General features: G+C 48.7%; 1 protein-coding gene across 1 annotated transcript; it reads right to left on the minus strand.

Annotated features, from left to right (window-relative positions):
* Nucleotides 1-4,885: 4,885 nt before the first annotated feature.
* F5Y00DRAFT_251726 (PLC-like phosphodiesterase) lies at nucleotides 4,886-7,897 on the minus strand (the record flags this gene model as incomplete). The annotated part of the gene is made up of 2 exons (XM_048009854.1): nucleotides 4,886-7,110; nucleotides 7,141-7,897. 2 exons carry the CDS (start codon nucleotides 7,895-7,897, stop codon nucleotides 4,886-4,888), a joined length of 2,982 nt encoding a protein of 993 aa, XP_047867486.1.
* Between the last annotated feature and the right edge of the window lie 13,295 nt (nucleotides 7,898-21,192).

Below are 21,192 nucleotides of genomic sequence, written 5' to 3' on the forward strand. Positions count from 1 at the left end.
GGCTACGTGTTCCTCCAGCACGGGGCCGTCTCGACAACGAGCTGGGAGTGAGTGGGGTATATACGCTTCGCCGCCGTGGTAGGCATAACTCGCCGATACGCTCCCGAAACTAAACCTCACCGTACCTCGCCTTACCTACCTATCATCTTCGTTATGCCACGCCCGGTCGAGCCCAATTTGCCCAGGCGCAGGGTAGCGTGACCTGCGTCTGAACCGGGCTACTACATACAGTAGCGGGGTGGGTGGTTGGTCCTCACGTGGCAGGTCCGCGTGCGCGCGCGCGCCCAGCGCGGCAGACGTCGGCTTTGGGGGCTCGCGTTCCACGGGCCCGGGGACATTAACCTAGGCTTTTAGCTAGCTGGAAGCGCGTGGGATATCCTAATCCCTCGGTGCCTGCCTGCTTCCGGCCGGGGAGAGGAGGAGGGGCGTCGGCTTATCGAGGCCACCGCAGCAGACAGAGAGGAGAGAGGGTAGGTAGGTAGGTAGGTATGTAAGTAGGTAGGGGACGCGGGGCGGGCTCCGGTCTAACGGTCCTCCACTCAACTTGCTCCAAACGGCTCTAGCTCATGCGGGCCTGTCCAAAACCGCAAAGGGCCCCCCATATTGTACATGGATGGAATTACAGGCTAGGTATTCGAGGGGACACGAAAAGCCTGAGGGGAAGATGTCGTCTTTACGTAAGTGGACGATAACTAACCACGAAAGTCCGGGGTAAGACTCCCTCCCTGCCCTGCCTTTCTCTTCCTACATATATACGTACATACATAGGTAGGTATATACATACGTAGATGCCGAGCCAAGATGCGAAACCCGTCTTATGCTCGTGATAACAGCAAGCACAGCGATCTCCAGCATCTAGTGACCTGTGATGCTACATCAATATTTTCGAGGCGTCCAACTACGCGTCTCCGCCTGGTGGACCTGAGGAATGCAGGAAAGGGGTTCCCTATGGGAAAGTGACAATAGGTAGGTATCTTCAAGTACAGTACTGTCCCGCTGATTCCAAGTTTCCCGTTCAAATTGCCGTGCTGTTTATTGCCAAGAGGTAGCTAGTGTAGTTATCTACGCTCAACTACGTCACTCCACGAGGGCATCCCACCCCATGCTCTATGCTTGTATGCTTGTGCCTACACTAAGCTCGTCGTCCCGGCCCGCACCCACACATGCAGAGCGGAAAATCCTCCGTTACCTCATCATTGGTGTCCCCAGAGCGGTGAACGAACTCGTAGCATCCCCCGCTAAGTTTCCGCTGCGAAAGGCCCTATTCAGCATTGGCCACGGATCTGCCGCCGGCAAGATCAGGTAGGAATTTTGGCGATCCTCCACCGTTCGTCTCCATGGTTCGTGGAGTCGACGCAAGAGTGCATCCTGCCGCTCTTGCCGCTGAAGAAGGGGTAGTGCCGCGCGTTGTTTCGTAATATGTAGGCACGTAGCCATGTAGGTGCGGACGTGCCTATATGGGGATTGTAGGCATGTGTATTTGGGCAGTTTAGGCAGGCAGTCCGGCCCCCCCTGGTTTATGGCTCTCCCGGAACCAGAGTTAGGCATCGGCGGATTATAAGAGCCTGGTATAGGGGGTTTAGGAGCTCCGACAAAATACTCCGACAAAATATCCGGCGGCTTTTACGTAGGAGTAATATCACTAACCCGAGGACATGGTGTCGTTGGTATTGGTAGCGAAGAATGAGAGTGTATGGCGTTATACGTACATGATGCATAGCACGATCGAGGCAACTAGAAGAAGCGGGACGGCAGGAATTCTGCATGGATTGCACCGTATTATACCGTAACTTGTAGCTGGTACTTGCATCCTGTACACTGAATCGTCTGTATTCACTTCGCTGCACAAGCTCCTCCTACCCACCTTGCGTCCTCGATTGGGTCTCTGATATATTCAAGTACTGTAGGTCGACGACAGATGCCCCGGCCTAAGCATTGGGCATTGCTAGGTATTGCCACGGAGCGTAGGATATAGATTCCATTCGAGGATAAATAGAATCCGAGAAAGAAGCAAAACGCCGACGCGAAGCGAAGCGGAACGGAACAGAACGGAACGGAGTTAGGGGAAGCAGGCAGCATGGATTGACCACACCTAGGGGGCTATTTCGTATGCTCCCCCGTCCCGCGCCCAAAGCAAAAGCCGCATACGTACCTATAACGTACGTGGTGGTACAGCGTACGGCTGATCGATCCTGCAGGTCCTTTTCTGACAGCCAAAGTAGGCTGTTAGCTAGCCATGCGATACAATAGCGTGAACCATCTTCTCCCCCATGTGCTAGCGTCGATGAGTGCTCATCCATCTACTGTACCCCCGCGTCCAGCGCTCACGTCACCGCCGGGGTTTGAGGTGAACAGGAGGGTGAGGAAGGATGCTCGGGAGCGAGCTGCAGGACCCGACAGCATGGTAAGGCTGTCGGCGAGGATTTGACAGGCTTGGGATTGCAAATCATTGGACGCCTGGAATATGCGGTTCGTAAGCGGCTCGTCATCATGCACTGCATGTATAGCCCTGTCCTATCTCTCCAGTGGGATGGAACACGGGGGAGAGAGGCGAGGGGGTGTGTCAGGGAAGCACGTCCCGTCAGCCCGCATCGTCTACCAATAAGGCAGGGGAGTCAGGCTCGTTTGGGCAAGAAGGAATGTGATGAAATTGAAGCCTCGTGCATTGCATGAAGCAAGCCGTAGCAACAATAGGCGTGCTGGGCATGCTAGGCACGCTGTACATGGCTGTACGTGATAGCCACGGGGGCTTTTGTTGCAGCTGAGCGTGGTACATCTCCATCACCCTTTTGCCCTCCTTACTTCGCTTCCGAGGACATGGGATTCTTGTCGGCAGCTGCTGAAAGCTGAGAGACGCGTTTTACTTCCTTTCCCCCCTCCCCTGTCCCTCGCTCTCCTTCTCGTTACTACCCACACCTGCTGTTGCGTTGGGTATTATAATACGACGTAGGTAATTCGTCCACGACGGATATTACTTAGGTACCTATGTAGGTTTCTATCGTTTGGGTTATTGCACATGCTACTAATGTAGTCCGCATTATCCGTCTCTTATACAGAGTACTCTTCATGGGCGACGGGATTGGTGAGTAAGCCAAGTTTCCGGAGCTAACTCCCTTCGAAGCTTCTAAGCGTCAGCAACTGGAAGGCTGGGCTGACGGTGGCTTACCGTATCCAGGAAACCTGCCCGGTAATAACACAGCTACCTGGTAATTCGCGCCCCAACTGCGGCAGGTTCAAATGCCAACACTTCATGCATTTACGTTGAAAGCAGCTAGAGTAGGATCTATCCTCTGGGTGGGTAACCTTTCGACTTCAACCATGGGCCCATAGGTACGGTGAATTGCCGCGAGTAACTCGAAGATCGACATCCCGCAGTTCCGGCGGCCTGCCTAGTATGGTAGTCATATATGCTACCTAGACGTCAGATCAGATCATGTTCGGGGCTGCCAGATTGGGTGACCCACGGGACTGGACGCGTCGCGCAAGCACACTGAGTTATATAAACCGTATGGACCGTATGAGCTGTATGTCAGACCCAAGGGGGCTGCATTGCATATGATGCATTATGCATACTGTACACATACACTATTCCATATATTCCCAGGTCCCGAGGTTGGGGTTCGCCCGAAACGGTAAATTAGACCCAATCGAGGCTGAACAAGGTCTAAGAACCCAATAAACCAAATATACCTCCGTAGAGTTACATTATTTCCGAGACCCAAGCCAACCGAGGCCGCCGTCTGGGCAAGCTATGGGCATCCTATGGGCAAGGTATGCTTACGCGCCATGGCCCGTAGCGGACGAACTCCTACCGCTTTTGGCAATTCATTACATTAAAGGGTAAGCAGCCACTTCAAAGCCTCTGTGCGGTCTATCGATTCTAGCTCGTAGTCAGCAGTTACTTAGCAATAGTTGTCAACACCTTAGTGGACAGCCATCATCATGATATGATAGTCTACTATCATAAATGATAAAGTATAGAAATATGAAGACAGTGATAAAAATGATAATGATGATGATGATGACCAAGACACGATACAACAATGACACGACGACGAATGAATGCAGCTTTGTGTAATTCAGAATCGCTGTGGATCCAGTACATAGTGTGCAGCGCGAGCCACAGGTATTGTTTATCTGAGTTCATGCAAATGCGAGCCGACATGCCAATGCTAGTTGAAGAAGAACCTGCTGGGGAGAAATGGAGTGTCGAAGTGAAAACTTGATGCACTTCGAGATATCAAGAACCGCCCGCCACCGAAACCCCCAAACCCCCCCGGTCAGATTATGAATCTTTCACCTGGAATTTGATCCTTCTTTGTGCTGCTGGTCCATTGCGACCCTGCGCCTCAGCTTGCACCATAGGTCCTACTCGTAAAAGCGAATGCAAATATGTAAGTCCAATAAAATGCTCTGGATAGTGTCCTCGTCACTAAGAAAAAGTCGTCATAAAAACCCCCCTTACCAAATAAAACACCTTTGACCCGAATGCTACCGTCCATGTGAAAAACAAATGAGAGTTTTTTTTGTCATTTCCCAGATCTATCTTGAAATTGCCCTTCAACACCAATGATATGCCTTTCTCGCCAATCCCTCGTGCTCCCGAGACTCTGCTCAAAGGGAGTACTTCGAGTGGACGACTGATATGGAACGCCCTCGATAAAAAATAAATGCAAAACCAGATCGTAAAAATTCGCTTATGGCCGTGCTACGCCGCCTCGCTTTTGAGAGTATGTGATCCGATGAGGGTATTCGCTATAGATTCAAACCAAAAATGGGAAATCATCGAGACTGGGCTGTTAACTCAAATAAAAGATGTACAAGTACAATATGATTCAAAGCCGGTTCCGCTTAGAGAGGTGTGTTTCGATCAAATGAAATGTGGTTATGTATCACCGTCGACGCTCTTTTCAAAGCTCGATTTCGTGCTGTTAGCAGTCGATCTGTTAAACACATTCCGACCAATATGCTTTAACTTGCCGACAGCGGCCTCTCCACCGTTGCTCTCGGATACTTTTGACACGTATACACTGGTCGTAGGGTCAACTTTGATATGGCAGAACAGGGTCGAGAAGAGGTATTGGTCCCCGTTAGAATCTAGTAGCGGCAAGGTTCGATAACCCTGTTTGAGGCTAGCAAGTTTTGCTGTGTAAGTTGCGATAAGGGCACTGCGACCAGTCGAATACTCGCCGTCAGTGGAAAGCCTGACGCTAAATCTGACAAAGAGCAATTCGGGGTGCTTAGTCGTGACGTTGAAATGAGCCTTGTGATTAAAAACGGGATTGAACCCATTTTCTTTAACAATGGACGTAGTTGACTTGAGTGGAGTGTCTGTATGTATGGGTATGCCCGCCATGCTGTCATGCTTGTCCCTCTTATCGTTGGTGTGAAAGATCTCGATCTCGACGTACGGATCAAGAGTGCGGCTAGAGCCCAGGCTGGAAGGACGAATGAGTTGCTGCGCCGAGATTATATTGATGTCAAAGGACATGTTTTGGCGTTCCAATTTTCCAATGGCTTCCAGAGGGAGGCCGTCGGGGAGTATGCGTATCTCGCGCATCGACGCAGGCTTCAGGACATATCCGGACTGATCAGTGCCGCCGTCAAACATGGCTTGATTCAACTGCATGCCAAGGTCAAAGGTCTGCCAGTTGAGTGCAGCCATCTGCACGCCCCTCCGCCAGTACATCAGAGGATTAAAGTTGTCAGAAGATAGACGGGAGTATTGGGGATATACACGCATCATATAGCGCATATTGTGGCGGGCCAAGGCCAACTTGGAATCCGAAGCCTTGGAGTGCCTCCTAAATGTGCCTTCCATAAAGGACAAGATATGGTTGCTCTTCTTGCATTCTGCCGATTCAAAGCCATGGAACTTGATGCCACTGCAGTAGACACCGAGCTCGCCTAAACTCTTGACAATCTTGCTCGTTTTCTTTTTGCCGCGCTTCTCTTCTTCGCTGTCGCATTCGCTTGTGCTGCTACTAACCGTGTCGTGAACCTCACCCTCATTGATGGTATCTACACGCTTTGCTGGCACACCACGTCGGGGTTGACCGGTAGGAGCGAGGAGCGGACTTGATAAAAATTGAGTTGGAATAGATGCGTTGTCAGAGGATACCGGCTTCGAGAAAGGAGATGTTAGGCTGTTGCCGCGTCGACGACCTGTAGTCTCACCGCCGTTACGCGTGGCGCTTCGATGCGTCCCCTTTACCTTAATCAGTATCCTTTCTTTTAGTTCCGTGGGCGACGGGAGCTGATTCGAGGATGGGTCCAAGGGTTCAGTCACAAGGCGAGGACCAAATATCTCTTTCATAATGTCGGCCATGACCTCTTGCTGTGGTCCATTGCAATGAACTTCGAGCGACACCCATAGTGGGAAGTGGCTTGCGGCAAATGCGTACTTATTGACGGTGTTGATCACCTCGCGGAACGAAATGGCGTTTGTCATGGCATATCCGTGCTTGACTATAGGCTGGCCATCAGATCCATCCCAGCAATCGATCTCGACGCTACGGCAACCACGGACAAGAGTCGAAATATAACCTTCGACGGAGGCGACATCTGCAATCTGACGGCCAACTAGATAGGTGTTATGAGAACTAGAGATGAAATACTCATTGAAGGGTCGATCGAGCGAGTACTCGGACGGCGGGCGCACAAGTGGGAAGTTGTCTTTTGATGTTAGATAGGCCGCAAAAGCTTGCTCGTTCATTGTGGCCGAGTCCTTGTCGAGGCGCCGAAACGACGCAGTCTCCGCCCTAGATCCGCCAGCTCGGCGAGCCCAACGGAGGAACTTATTCTCCCAGAAGCTAGGATTGCTATCGACGTCTTCGCATTGTTCGTCCCGTAAGAACCGCAAGAACTCTACGAATGTGATTCCCCGCTCTGCATCTGAAGCCAGCTTGAGATACAGCAGTCGAATATCTTCTCTTCGTTTCATCTCGCGGACGAATACCTGGAACTCGGAAAAATTTAGTCGCCCAGACCTGGTGGTGTCAGCAATGGCGAACTTGGCACGGAGATCCCTCTGGGCCATGTGGATGTGGAGATTTCTGCAAACGCGTTCAACACCCGGGAAGTCCATCTCCTCCAGAGCTGGCGAGTGTTCTTTGTTGTCAAATTGCTTCGACATCTCACCATTCCAATATCCACGGATGGCACTGTCATTGAATGCCATCAGCGAGGCCATATGTACCTCTCGGTGCTTCGATATTAGATCCAGAGCATTAACCCAATGCGCGAACGTCTCCTCATCTGGGGCGATCAAGTGCATTGTCTTGCTCCTAGACTTGTCAGGAACTGCGTAGAAGATAGTAAAGAAGCGACCCTCGTCGGATTCTGAGATGCCATAGTCAATCCGATACTGCCGGATGTCGGAACCTATCCTGACCTCCTTGATGTCATCGATATAGATACACTTGGTGGTACGGCCTTTCTCCCAGATTACCTTACCGGCGGCGGCCTCGAGAATGAAGAGCCGCTTCGACCTTTTCTTCCTGGATATCTTCTCAAGAACAGTCCCTTTCACTAACGCCATGGGTACGACGGGCCCGGTAGGAGCATCTATAAATGATGCAGAACCTGCTAGCGACGGAGCACCGCTTCCCGAAGAAAAATCCCGTACCATACTCTCCGCGCCATAGATCGAGCTAGGCTCGTTCATCTCGTCGTGGAACTCGTCGTCGGAATCCGTCAACAAAACAGACTCCGCCGCAGGGGCCGTGTTGGTGCTGTCACTCCTACGCCGGAGAATTCCAGGACCTATGCTTCCTTCCCGTCTCATAGGCGCCGCCGCCGACTGACGTCGAGTCCTGGCAAATTTACTTGCGCGATTGGAGAGCCGTCTTATTAAACCCTTGCCAGAAGAATGGCTATTGTTCAGGGCTTCTGCCATGGAACTACCAGTTGTTGCTGCAATGCTGGCATTGGCCGAGCTGTTGCCGCTAGACTTGCAAGTGAGGAGAGGATCGCCAAGGTGCAAGGGCGGCGGAGGTGGGAATTGCTCGACGTCAGGGCCTTGGCTACGGTAAGGTTCCGGCGAAGGTTGGATGGAACTGCTGGTGTTGGTTAACACCGCATGGTCTGGGGACATGATAGGAGAATCATGTTGTGAAGAACCAGACGCCGCCGTCGAGGCACTGATGGCTGAGGTGGGCATCGAGCTAGGTTGCGTGCTAGGTGGGTGGCTAGTCTGAACTTGAGTTGGGCGTGGCCGCCGCAACAGAGAACCTTGAGCGGCCATGATCGGCGTACTAGAAGAAGATACCCGGGAGTCGACGCTGGGACGTAAAGGATCGTTATTGTTGGGGGTTGCAGTCATGATATAGATTTCGAAGGGGGGGCCGGAAGCCTGCCCACGCGTGAATCGTTGGTAGTACGTGTAGTACAAAAAATATGAGACAGCGTCTATATGAGGAGGGCTGAACTTGTGGGCCTCATTTTCCCGGATATGTTTTTCATAAAGGCACCTCCCAAGAAAAGGGGAATTGGGGGGAGTGAATGTAAGTAGATAGGGTAGGTAAGCGAGTATGTATGGATGTATGTATGTATGTAGGTAATGTGTGTAGGTAGGTTTGGACGTGAAGTAGATTAGATGTGTAGTGAATGTACACACCGGGGAAGGCTACTTATTAAAATCGAAGCCAAGTTCGAGGCTGCAGGAATACTCGGCGCCTTCCCACGACGTATGTAGATGTCGATTGCGGTCCGGAACGCAAGGGTGCGGCCGAGCAGTAACCAGCAGAAAGTAGCTGTGGTATAATCAAGTACAGGTCTGTCACTGGTACGGCCCTCTGACAGAGGTACGTCGAGGTACGGGCACGGCCAGCTGCCCTCTGCGCGCGTGCTGTGCGTCTGCGTTGCCCTAGGTGGTAGACCAGGACCTAAACAGGGCGGGTATGGGGGACTGATGTTGCAATAGCTCACGGTAAAAATGGTGAGGTGGCAGGCCAGAATGCAGGTCGCTGATTTGGGTATTTCTAAGTTGGGGGAAATGGGTATTTTCCTAAGCGTCAGATTTCCAAGTGAGATAGTCCTCCAAGAGGAGACGAGGAGGATTGATATTGCTCTGCTGCAGCCCCCCTGCAAGTTTACACTCGTCTCTAATTATTCTCTGGGTTTTAGCTTGCGATTGACTTGAAAGAAGGCCCCGACAGAGAGATATATATACTTTTATATATATATCTCGTACGATGAATCCGGCCTGTTAACTTTCAGATCCCCACGTTTGGGCTGTCCTGTCGGGCACGTCCAGAAATAAAAAAAAATTATGCGCTGCCGCTTCGTTCCTTGTGAGTTAAGGTGGATCCTCCTGCGGTGTGGTGATGACTCCCTCTCTCTTCTTAGTAATTTTTTTGCTTGCCGGTTGTACAACAGAATTGGCCAAAAGTGTGCGTGATGACGTCCAGTGAGGCTCAGCAGCTAAGAAGAAATTGTAAAAAGGAGAATGGCCGACAGGGTGAACTTATGAGTTGTTACGGTACAGCGTACAGCGAAGCGAAGATCCTTGTGCGACGTCAATGGAATGTACAAAAAAAAATAAAAAAATCTGTATCTGACAGCGTAGGCGTCAAGGTATTGCGCTTAAACGTATTTGTTTTCTAGGCAGGTATTTGTTTCTAGGTATTGCGGAATTGGGCTGGCCGGAAACCGGGTCTTAACAAATGCTCAACGTAGGAAGAATAAGGAGAAGAAGATAAAAAAAAAGATACAATAAACAAATAAGTAATAACGTCAAAGTATTTTTTTTTCTTCCGCGAATTTGATGAGGTGTACAGCTCTGCTTGCCCTTCTTCAGGTGGAGGAGAATGGGGTCGGGAAATTATTAAGTGACGGAGCAGAAAAGGAAGGGATTAAAGCATGGCAAAGGCAGGGAAGGAGTCAGAAGAAAAGAAGAGATAGTTTTTTAGCAGACGGTCCCCTAAAATAATGGGTACGTACTTGCCCTATTCCAGTTCCCACCTCCAGAATACTAGGTAGAATACTAGATTATAGGTACATCTATACCCGTAGACAGTTGCGTTGTGTCAACGGTGTACCTAACCTAACCAAACCTAACCTGCTAACTTACCTTGTCGGTAGGTACTATAATCTAATAAGCTTTAGAAGAAGGGGGGGGCTAGTGTGAATTGAACATAATATTGTAATAGGACTCTGTTTTCTCATATCAGAACCTAACCTTAAGTAGAATTCCCAAGGGATCAATTAGGTTGGCGTTATGGTATCGTAATTCTGGGTCTGGGTACGGAATACAGTAAGATACTGAAGCTCATTCTTGTTGGTTGACAGCACGTTCAGTTTTGGACCGAACTGGAGGTGCATGTACCATGTACGTATGTACATACATACATACATACACATATATGTACATACCTCACATACGTATGTATGTGCATGTGCGTTGTACCGTATCCACAATAATTCAATCAATGGCAACATTGAACACACATTGATGAGAAGGAGACAGAGAGAGAAAGAGCAGTCGGCTTTGTAGATGTGGATACTTAAGTTACCATTACCATTGTTCTTCCACTGTTTGGGACTGGGCTGAAAAGTATCCTTGTACCTACATACATGCAGACATGCATACATGTAGGTATGCATGTACTTTGTACCATATGTATGTAAGTAATACCACAATTATGGATTCATGGGGGAGCGGGAGCTCGATGCTGAAGGATTACACCCGAGGCATTGCATTGATGATGGCTTACTTTAACTCTTTTCGTATTCTTCTTCTAAGTCGCTTACACGTTCGAACATATGGTCATAAACATATGGTCATATCTCGACGTTGCCCGCAGGCCCGCAGGGGGGATCTTCCTCAGGTACACGAATGAAGATGGCACAATCGCACGGCTATGTTATGAACTTCTTTAACTGAAGCGTCCAGGGGAAAAGCCGCTCATTGCGTGATGCAGTTTGCACTACCTTACAACCTTACAACCTTACATGTACGGGTATGTATGTACAATACTTGAGAACGGGGTCAGGTGGTCTCCCGCTTGTCGTCTCGAACAAGAAGCTAGGCGCTTTGCCGGCTCTTTGTCAACTCGAAGTTTAATGACAAAAGACGAGGGACAATAATGGCCGAGCCAACGGGAATCGAAAGCTCGAATACATTGTCCATGTAGTAAAAAAAAGCTTAAGTGCTACCTGTATGTCTGAGACAAGAGCCCGAGAGGCATCCCCAACCAACTTGGACTTGCATCCACCTGGTTTTGTTTTTGGATAGGCTGTGATATCAACAAGAAAAGAGGCAGACGCTTCCACCTGAAGGATGGCTGGCTATAACCCTATTGCGATGGGCACTTGGGTTAGTGATTTACAAAACTGAAACAAACATACTCGCTGTGGGTTCTCTCAGGTGTGAGGGAGCGAATGCCAATATTTTCTGATTATCGTCGGTGGACACCTGGAAAAAGGAGACCATGTCCAATCTAACTGACGAGCCAGGAAAAAAATCGACGGAGCGCATTTCATCGTCGGTAACTCAACGGCTTAAAGGCGAAAAGAATAAGACAATGGGCGCTACGCCGAAATGGGCAATAAAAGTCCAGCTCGACTAGGACAGCTACAGCTAGGCTGCTAGGGTCAGGGCAGGGCCGCCCAAGACAGGGCGCCAGAGTGAGTAGGGCAAGGTAGGGCAAAGGAACCAAGGTGGGTGCTGAGCCAGGTGGCAGATGCGGTGGTCCCATAACTACATCATCGACCATCTAAGCCTGATCCGCGCTCGGCTTCCCCAAGATGAGAAAAAATGTAGCGACAGGCATGTTTCTGACAGGGGTCCAGGGGGTGTACCAAAGACCTGGGTGGAAGGGAAAGAAGAAAAAAAGAAGAAAATAAAATATTAAAATAAAACCCGAAAATAAAATCGAGTACTTCGTATATACATACCTTAGGTAGGTAAACGTACGAAAAGGCTATCCGCAATGCTTAAGCGCCTCGGCTCAACCTGGTAATCTTTACGTCCCCTTTTCTTACTTTATTATTATGCATATATATTATATTGCTGTTATTAACGCATGGATAAGGTAGATATCGTTCTTTTTGTTTGCGATCGAATCCGGTACATTACGTTAAATGTTTTGTTTCACTCCAGCTTGGCCTGGAAATGAACCTATTATGTGTAACTTTGTAACTTTGTAACTTACTTACAAACGGGTAGTTAAGGGGGAGGCGAACGAAAAAAAATCAAAATCAAAATCAAAATCAAAATGTAACATCGTGGGTGTCAGGGGTCATGCACAACAAGGTCCCCCATCAACCTTATTACTCTCTTAAGATTCGCAACTTTTCCTAAAAGAACAAAATGCAAGTAGTAAAACCGTTCAAGGTTGCTTTTTCGGCACTCGGAATGTCAACCTAAAGCCAGTAAATTAAAACCTTGGGGGCGGCAATGCTGCAAGACATACGATGATGCGCGCCCGCTACCAACTCTAACCAAGAGGAAACCCACTCAAATCAAGATATCTAGATATATATCGTGGGGGTTTTTGTTGTTCTTTGCTGTTCGCGTTTCGAAGGAACATGTACAATACATACATACATGCTCCCGCTCTCTCCTTTTTTTGCTTCTGACAAAATTCTCCCGCCGCCCTCGCTAGAGAAGACCTTCGCGGATCGTGTCCGATGGATAATTTCGCGGTCAGCAGAGAGCCATGCATATATCTCTTGGCAGACCATCTTCGAATCTCCTGGTATTATATGGTATGGCTTCTCATCGCCATCCTCTCCTGATAATAATAAAACGTTGCCTGCGCTACGTAGCCAGTAAAAGCGCTTAGAAGCCAGAAACCAGACGCAACCTACCATTACACGCCCGACCTTGCATGGCCCCATGCCTCAACCCCCGTAGTTGTAGATCTCGCTGTCTCGTATGACGGCGGTGCTGAACCTCCGCCCAACCGTAGGACGAGTCGCGGCTCTGTGTGTTTCTTCAGTGCTCTTCATATCACCTGGCCCAACGACACCGAGGCGGTCAGTTAGTCGCGATGTATTTCGGTTAACACATTCCTGACCGGAGTTCAAATTCTTGGTAGAGCGTCTGGTCCAATTGCTCGCTGGTCTGATTTTTTTTTTCTCCTTCAGAACCCACGATGGCTCACCGCCTCTACACAGTAGGACTCATTCATTCATAAGTTTGATGATGACGATAGCGACATCTGCATTGATACCACTACAAGATTATCCTCAATATATTAAAAATACCACTATTGCAAGGACATTCCAAGTTCGGAAATGCTTTAGAAAATGCTTTAGAATATTCTAGTCCCCCTGTCTTTCACCGTCTTGGTCCGTTACCTTGCCTGCCCCAAGTTTTCGACGGCGGATTTTAGGTGCCGGTGGAGAAAGCCAACTTCGCCTTGTTACCATTAGTTATTACTAAAGGACGACCTGGCGTCGCGGAGATGGGTGCCGAAGCTGAAAAGAAGAAAAAAGGAAAAATAATAAAAAATAAAGAACCAAAGAATTACGTCAAAATTCCTAGTGCGATCATCAGGTCCTCAGGTCCTGCAATCAACTTCATCTCTCTCCACAACGAACAAAACTCCCATTCGTCTTTCGCTTCGCTCATCATCATTTGGTAACGGTGTGCGACTTCATACATACGTCAAGATAATCTTCCCCGGATCCAGGAAGACCTAGCGTGTTAAGCGGTTTCATACCTAAATTGGTTGGTGATGGGCTGATGGGTGAGTTAACTAGGAGTTAAGGGAGTTCTATCTACTGGTGATGGTGGAGGGACCGGCGACGACGATCCGATGTACAATGCCACGCCTGGTACATCGGTACACAAAGTATGTACCGCTTCCCACTGCTGTAACAAAACGCCGAAACTGTCTTCGAGAAGGTAGATCTCTCTTCTGCTGCAGCCCTGCCTCAAGGACCCTGTTGGATGCGTGCTCAACTCCACATCATCATGTTGTAATTAGCGTCAGGGGGGTTCCTAGGCACTAGCCAATCGTAATCTTGTCGCTCGACATCGATCCATTGACTTGCGCAACACCGTATTTTCGTATCGTATTTGTCCGTAGGGAGGAGAAATACGCACCCTACGGGCCTCCAATAGCTCCAATGGCCCCCCAATGGTCTTAATGGTTGTAGTATGTATGTATGTAGGACCTAGGTATGTATGTACTGCAGCAGCGCTCCTTCGAGGGGTTAAAGCGCTCTCGGATACACTCATAGAAAGCATTGGTTCATATTGTTCCTCCGTGGGACCTCAGCAAGTCCAGCACAGAGCACAGACACAGCCACTTAAGGCTGTGAGAGTGAGAAGAACCATTTTTAGCATACCCGTAAGGCGGGGAGCAGCTGGTTGGCTTATTCCCATGCAAGAACTTATTACCTAGTCCTACATAATGGGAGGCCATACATATACATTACCATACTGCACATATACTGCACATACATGCTTCGTGCATTGGCTATACTATAGCAGAATATGCATACATGTTCATGGTAATAATATCTCGGCTACCGTCTTCCATCCCATCAGACACTTTCCTGACCCAAATAGGCATCTTAGTCCCGGCGCATTGCTATCGGACATCCGAGGGTTTTATGTGAAATGTGGCCAAAAGAAATAAAATAAACTACTAGTAGGTAATAATAGTTAGTTAGGTTCGGCACGTTTGTCTTTCTTTTCTTTTCTTCGACTTCGAACCGTAGCATTCATCGCAAAAGTTACGAGCGAGTCCGTCGGGCTGTCTGTCCTTGGCGGCGATCGATTTTCAGCTCTTTTAAATCGGATTGTTGGCAGATCAACCGTCTTAATCCAATCAACCCCCCTCGTAATGTACTGTGTCCTATATTTCCAGGATAGGGAACGTGAAGAGGAGCAAGCTGCAAGCCACGGAGTCACGGACGAGATTCACCGGCATCTTCGGCACAGACTTGTTCTCACGGTGGAGAATTCGCCTTGGGTCAAATCATCCCCAAGCCGTCGAATCAAGCGAAGCAGACTAGGTCCATACGAGCACGATTCTGTCTCTCGATGCGCCGGTGCCTGTCATCACGGTCGTTTTCGTCACCTATAGGTAACAAAAGGGTAACAAAGCGGCCTAAACCCCTCTCCTGGGCTTCTTCCAGACACATGACCATTCCCACGTTGTCGAATCGCTGTCGAATAGACGATGGTTGATCTCCCTATCTCCCTGTAAAGTCCCTGTACAGCATCCGCCAAATGCGAGATCGAGAAGGAGCCCCATCTTGATGACGAGACGGGTACATATCATAGGCTCCCGTGTAATCCTTGCTACGACTAATAGGCCTAATGGGCAAACCCGTTTTGGAATTGATGCAGACGCTGACTGGTGCTGTTAAGACCACTGATTGAATACTGTTGCTGAAGTTGATTGGCTTATCGCCTTTACCCTTCCTAACAATTCGCGTGGAACAAGCCAGGGGCATGTGTCACGAGGACCGTTTTCGACCATACTATTATATCCTAACGTCTCTTTCATATGCAGGGCGATATCACGACATTGGGGGCATTGAGGGCATTGGGGCATTTCTTCTAACTGCGTTTACGCTACGACTTATTGTATCAAGGTTCGTCAAGCGCCGAGGCCATGATACGTTAGGTTGGGTACGGTATTACACCTATATAGTAGACCACGGGCTTTCCCGTGTATAAAGAGCGTGCATCTCATGTAGTACGGTGCCGAAGAGGGATGATGATGATGTTGATGATGATGGATATGGCCGCGATAATAACAACTACGCATTCCTACTCTTCCTTTAGACGCCCTACTCCTCTTCGTCGGGTTATCACTAACGCGGGGGTGGCCCTTCGGTCTTTTACCCTAGACGCCACCGCAGTACCCAATACAGAGGGAAGAGGATCGTGAGCAAGCAGTGCAGTGTCTCTTCGTCGATCCGGGACTGCGTGTCCAGCATCAAGCCACGACGCGAGGTAACGTCCCCATGCAAGTAAAAAAACATAAAATAAAATAAAATAAAATGAGAAGAAAAGGACAGCCACCCCTGCCTGCCGACTTGCATAGGGCTTTTTGCACAATCAAGATAGCTTTAACTTACAAGCCTAACCACATTCTGCTTCGAGAATGACGATTCTTGCAGCAGCCGGATCCCTGCACGTCAACCTCGCTAAAAGCGGCTCGCAGAGAATCTCTTGGTAATGGGCTATCGTTTATCTCGGAACCACTTGATCACGATGTATGTAGGTAAATGTAAGTAAATGTAGGTTACGTTTTCTTTCTTGGTTGGTTTTTTTGGTATCGACGGAACGCCGCATCCTTCACCCTGGCCCATCGTCAGTTACCATTCTTACCACCGTCCATGGCCACGATGCCATCCGCGCACTTGTATCGTCGCAGTGATGCAGAATAGTTCCTTTCGGATAGTCCCCGGCGGCGTCGTTGCAAGGCGAGGCTCCAATGTCGCGTGCTTTGGCTTTATGACGATGGGAAATTTCCCCGGACTCGCATCGTACTCGCATCGTGATCCATCATATTTTCAAGTTCGGTTTTAAAGACGTCTTCGTCGACCGATGATCTATCTCCATTCTTGTCTCAACTCTCACATGTAACGTACATGACATGAACGTGGGCATCTGCACGGCGACGAGCTGACTAAACTCACATGTCGAAGTCATCATAAAACATCATGCACATATCTTTTTTTCCCATCATGGTAGATTATATCCCTCGAGAGATATTTGTCACGAAATGGCAATAAGCATCGCGTAGTGTAGTCGGCTTCACACAGCTCCTACTCCTACATTGCGCGGCACGCTACGGGGGAAAACAAAAGGAAGACCAGACGTGCTTACGGAAGTGTTCTGGGTTCTTCTTTGTCGTTACGTGCGGCATCTTGAGATTGCAGCCGCGGGCTGCAGATGGAAATTGAGGACGTAACCAGCGCCCATTCCAGACCTCGAACGGACTGTGTCCCCTCAATACCACGAAAACGTGCAACGATCAAAAGAAAGCGAAAAAAAAAAAAAAACGCTCTCCCTTCCCCGCCCCGGCGGTGCTTGTGTTATGGAGACAACGTCTACACCATGCGCCGATCCAGCTCTGTTCTACTCTGAATGTGGGCGTGCTTGCATGGTTTATTACGGTACAGAGCGAAAAACGGCCCGGGCCTGCATGCGAGCCAGTTGTCAGGGAGCTGATCTTCCCACGGCAGTTTCGTAGCTGACTGGCTGGCGAGCCTCGCGATCAGCCCCTCCATATTTCTAGTCTTCTCTCTCGTCATTAGCTTTTTTTTTCTTTTTCTTTCTACAGGTGAAGAAAAAAAAAAGTCGCCCCATGGCTACGCTGCGTTGGTCTTCGACACCCTTGTTCCTTTTTGTACGTATTATATCCCATGCTCGCCTAAAAGCCACGAGCCAAACTATCGGAAAAGACGGCCTGATCCGCGGTATTCTTTTCTCGATCGGTCGATGAGTGCGACTACGGGTACGGCGACGGCAACCTCAGACGGGACCCGCGTCGGACCACGGGCCACGTCCCGGGGATCGTCTATCTTCAAGAATCGATCACTTCAGCCCCCATCGACCGACGCTACTACGATGGAGTCGCTTGGTAGTTTCCTGATGAGGCAGTCGGCGCGCAATGCGCTGAAACCTGGCCGCACCGGAATAGTCAGGCCAGATTAAATACTAAAGCCGGTAGGATGCTACTTTCGAGGTAGTCGAGCAATCGAGTATGTATCTCGTCAGACTTAACATGGAGTGATATCCAGTTCAACTATACTTTTGACTACCTATAAATGGCTACCTATAGAGGTATATACTTACCTAACTACCCTACCCATACTCTATACGGCCTTTTGCATTTGCCGGGGATGGGGGATGGGGGTTGCTGTTTACATACGCTACAAGCTTATATTCCTACCTATTAACTACCTCTTAACTACTGTAATTAAGTCTGTAAGTATCCATGTTCCTGTTAGAGTCGAGCTACAACCTACCCGATACAACATATAATCCTCGACGGACATGCTATAAGGTTTTACACACTACGGAAGTATGGCTGGACAAACCTAGCATCGGCCGTCAATAATGCGTCAGTGGTATTGCAGCGACGGCGTATCGGAAGTCAGGAGTGGGACAATGCGTTCGGGGCCGGCAGACCCATGCTACCACGGTAGAAGACCAAGATCAATTATGCTCTGATATTTATTAGAGATATCAAGGGGAGGGGAGAAAACGAAAACGAGGTTTGTGTGCGTAGTGACACTTACTTAGAAGTACTACATACGTAGGTAGGTATGTATTAACAGCCACTGCTGGTTCGATAAATCCGCTTGGCGACGATAGGGGAACCTAGTCCTCATCCAGGGTATCCTTACGATTGATAAAAATAGAGTCGATACCTACCTACATACCTACCTACATACGCACCGTATTGAAGTAATTTCTACAATACAACCACCAATCTCCTCCTATTACTCTATTACTTGACCTTTTCCGTTCCCCCCCATCGTCTCCATCTCCCCCCATAAGCGAAGCATCCGACAGCTTATAATAATAGAAATGCTTATAACTTAAACGATATGCAGTCAGTCAGTACACAAACACCATTCGTTTGTTTTCCTTGTCTTTTTAATAAAACGGAAACCCTCGGATGCACCGTTTAGGGAAGTAATGTGTAATCCGTATTATGCCTATGCCTATGCCTTAGGTATGCTTCTAAGTCCCGCGGCCACGTGCGCTCTCGAATAATCGACAGCATGAAGTCAGCACTTATAGCACTTACTATACCTACATATCAAATCATCGAATCATCAATTGCTCGGCTGCACTTTCTCGGTTACCAATTTCTGATGAAGCTGCTGAATCATAGAGCTGCCTCGAACATTAGCATTGAGCAATGGGAATAGCGCACTATTAACCCCTCTTCCGCCCTTCCGCCGTACCTAATTAGCTGTCGTGATTTGCTCCAAATACGCACTGATGATACATACATATCGCCGTATCTAACCCCCCCTTCCCCCTTCCCCTCCCCTCCAACCAGGTATTGTTAGCCGGAAGGATCTAATATATGTCAGATTCATCATCCGGGGAGAGCCTAGTAGACCATGTTTGCACCATTCAACTCGACAATCGCAAACCACGGCACTACTACGTTGTTCTGTTTGTGCTACACCTTATAGATTTCTTATTGATGGTTTCTTCGGCCTAGTCTACCAATTCATCAATAAGAATAAAGACGCCCCTAGGAGCGCGCCATATTCCGCCCTAGTTTGGGTAGTCTTACTATAGCTTATACATTTAGGTAAATAACATAATTAACTGGTGCCTCATATAGATAATATACATAGGACAGTTACACTACGTAGGAACCGTCGTTTTCTTTTCCCGCCAACATTATCACAAAAGCTACTTGTACGAATCCGATACCAGATTTTCATGTTTCAAGGTTTAAACTTGGTTTATCATAAGATCAGATCGTTAGTCTCTATCGTGATGCAGTAGCGCACGTTGATCTACTCCGTCAGCCCCATTTTCGAGTTGAAAACAAACCAAACCAAAATAAAAAATAAATACATAGAAATCGTAGTCTACCTACGTGGGCTAGTCTTATCGCGAATTCTCTTGCTCCACGGTTAGGAATGGCATTCCAAACAGTTCCATATGCAATTCGGGTTTACTATATACGCCTACATACACAGTATTTTTATTTTTTCTCGTCGAGTCGAATAGAAAGTCTAGGATAAAAGAACCGAATCCACATCTCCACTTGCCGTGCTCATGTGAATCTAGCGATATTCCCGTTCTAAGATTAAGCTAGCCACTACGGTAAAGTAGCTTGCTTTCGAGTCTCTCCGAGAGGATTCTCTATCCTCTCGTTCATCTCCACATCGTAAACAATCGTACGACAATTTAGAGAAGTTCATGATCCCCCCCCCTAAATAGCATGGGGGTTTTGCCTTGGTCATCTCGGCCGGATTGAGCATCATCACTTGGCGCCGGCTCCCTGTGTTCCAAGGTTCACCGTGCCGATTTTCGTCATGTGCCGTTGTGTTAATCAACGCTCATCGACAACGTGCTTCGTTACTTCGTATCGTGGGGGGTATTCATTTACTTTCGCGGACGTGGTTGGAAGTTCCCCCATTTAAAAGCTTAAGCGATACGACAACGAGATGCAACTTTTCTAGTAGAGAGTCATCATATTCGGGAAGAACTGGCTCTGGATTTGACGCGAGCCGACCCCCCCAGTCGCAAGATCCCATTGGACGAAGCGGTCCTGCATTAAGCCGAGGAACTTGAGAGAACTGCTCGAATTCCGTTTCCTCTTCTAGAAAGCTTCCAACGAGTGAGAAAGGCTTCTAAGCTAACCCAACATCCCAGGCAGATCCCCCGATTACACGTGAATAAAATTGGACCCCTAACCACGCAGTCGGATCCGTTAAGCTGTCAAGGGGTCGTCTACTCTACCCCTTTTAGTTGTTCTTGGGTGTGATACCGCGACTACGGTTCTTATCGTTAGTTAATAATGACGCGCGGCTTGTATCTTACTATAGTCAACCCACAAACAACACATGAAACATCCCTATAGTTGCTTTACAATATACATATCTTCAACATGACCTGACATGATACCCCTTAACTGCAGCAACAGCGGCAGCAGCAGGTGTTGTAGATTGGTTACCTTTTTCAGCAACTCCGGTTTTGACTTCGACGGTCAAAGCGCCGCCTCGTAAGCCGGGACAGTCCCGGAATCTATCGCGAACGCTGAACGGACACATTCCATACATGCTTGTCCGATAATGGCCTCGGTTACTTACTACATATGCAACGAGCTTCGAGCCAGGTGAGACGGCAAGCTGGCACCGAGAATACATACATTGTGCGCCACCAGTCTTTATGGCGCATTACCCCACAGACCTGTCAATGCGGGTTGGTGCTCAGCCTGATCTGACACTCAAGGGTCCAAAGCATGTTCATAGGTTGCGACATCACATTACCAGCGGTCACCCCTCGCTACATATGCAAGGAAACATGTTGGGGACAGACCTCTGACGTTCCATCAAGCTGAGAGAGAGCTTGCAGAAGAATGCTAATAGCGGCGCTTAGCTCGAGCTATTACGGTCTACCCGACCTGAGACATGACAAGTCCCATGTAGGGACTCGGTACGGGTTAATAACTGCAAACGTCATTCGCAAAGACGGACATATTCCGAATTCGTGCAATGTACTACTCCTTTTCTGGA

The sequence above is a fragment of the Daldinia vernicosa genome (assembly GCF_022497035.1).
Source record: "Daldinia vernicosa strain CBS 139.73 unplaced genomic scaffold F5Y00scaffold_10, whole genome shotgun sequence".
In the NCBI taxonomy this organism is placed as follows: domain Eukaryota; kingdom Fungi; phylum Ascomycota; class Sordariomycetes; order Xylariales; family Hypoxylaceae; genus Daldinia; species Daldinia vernicosa.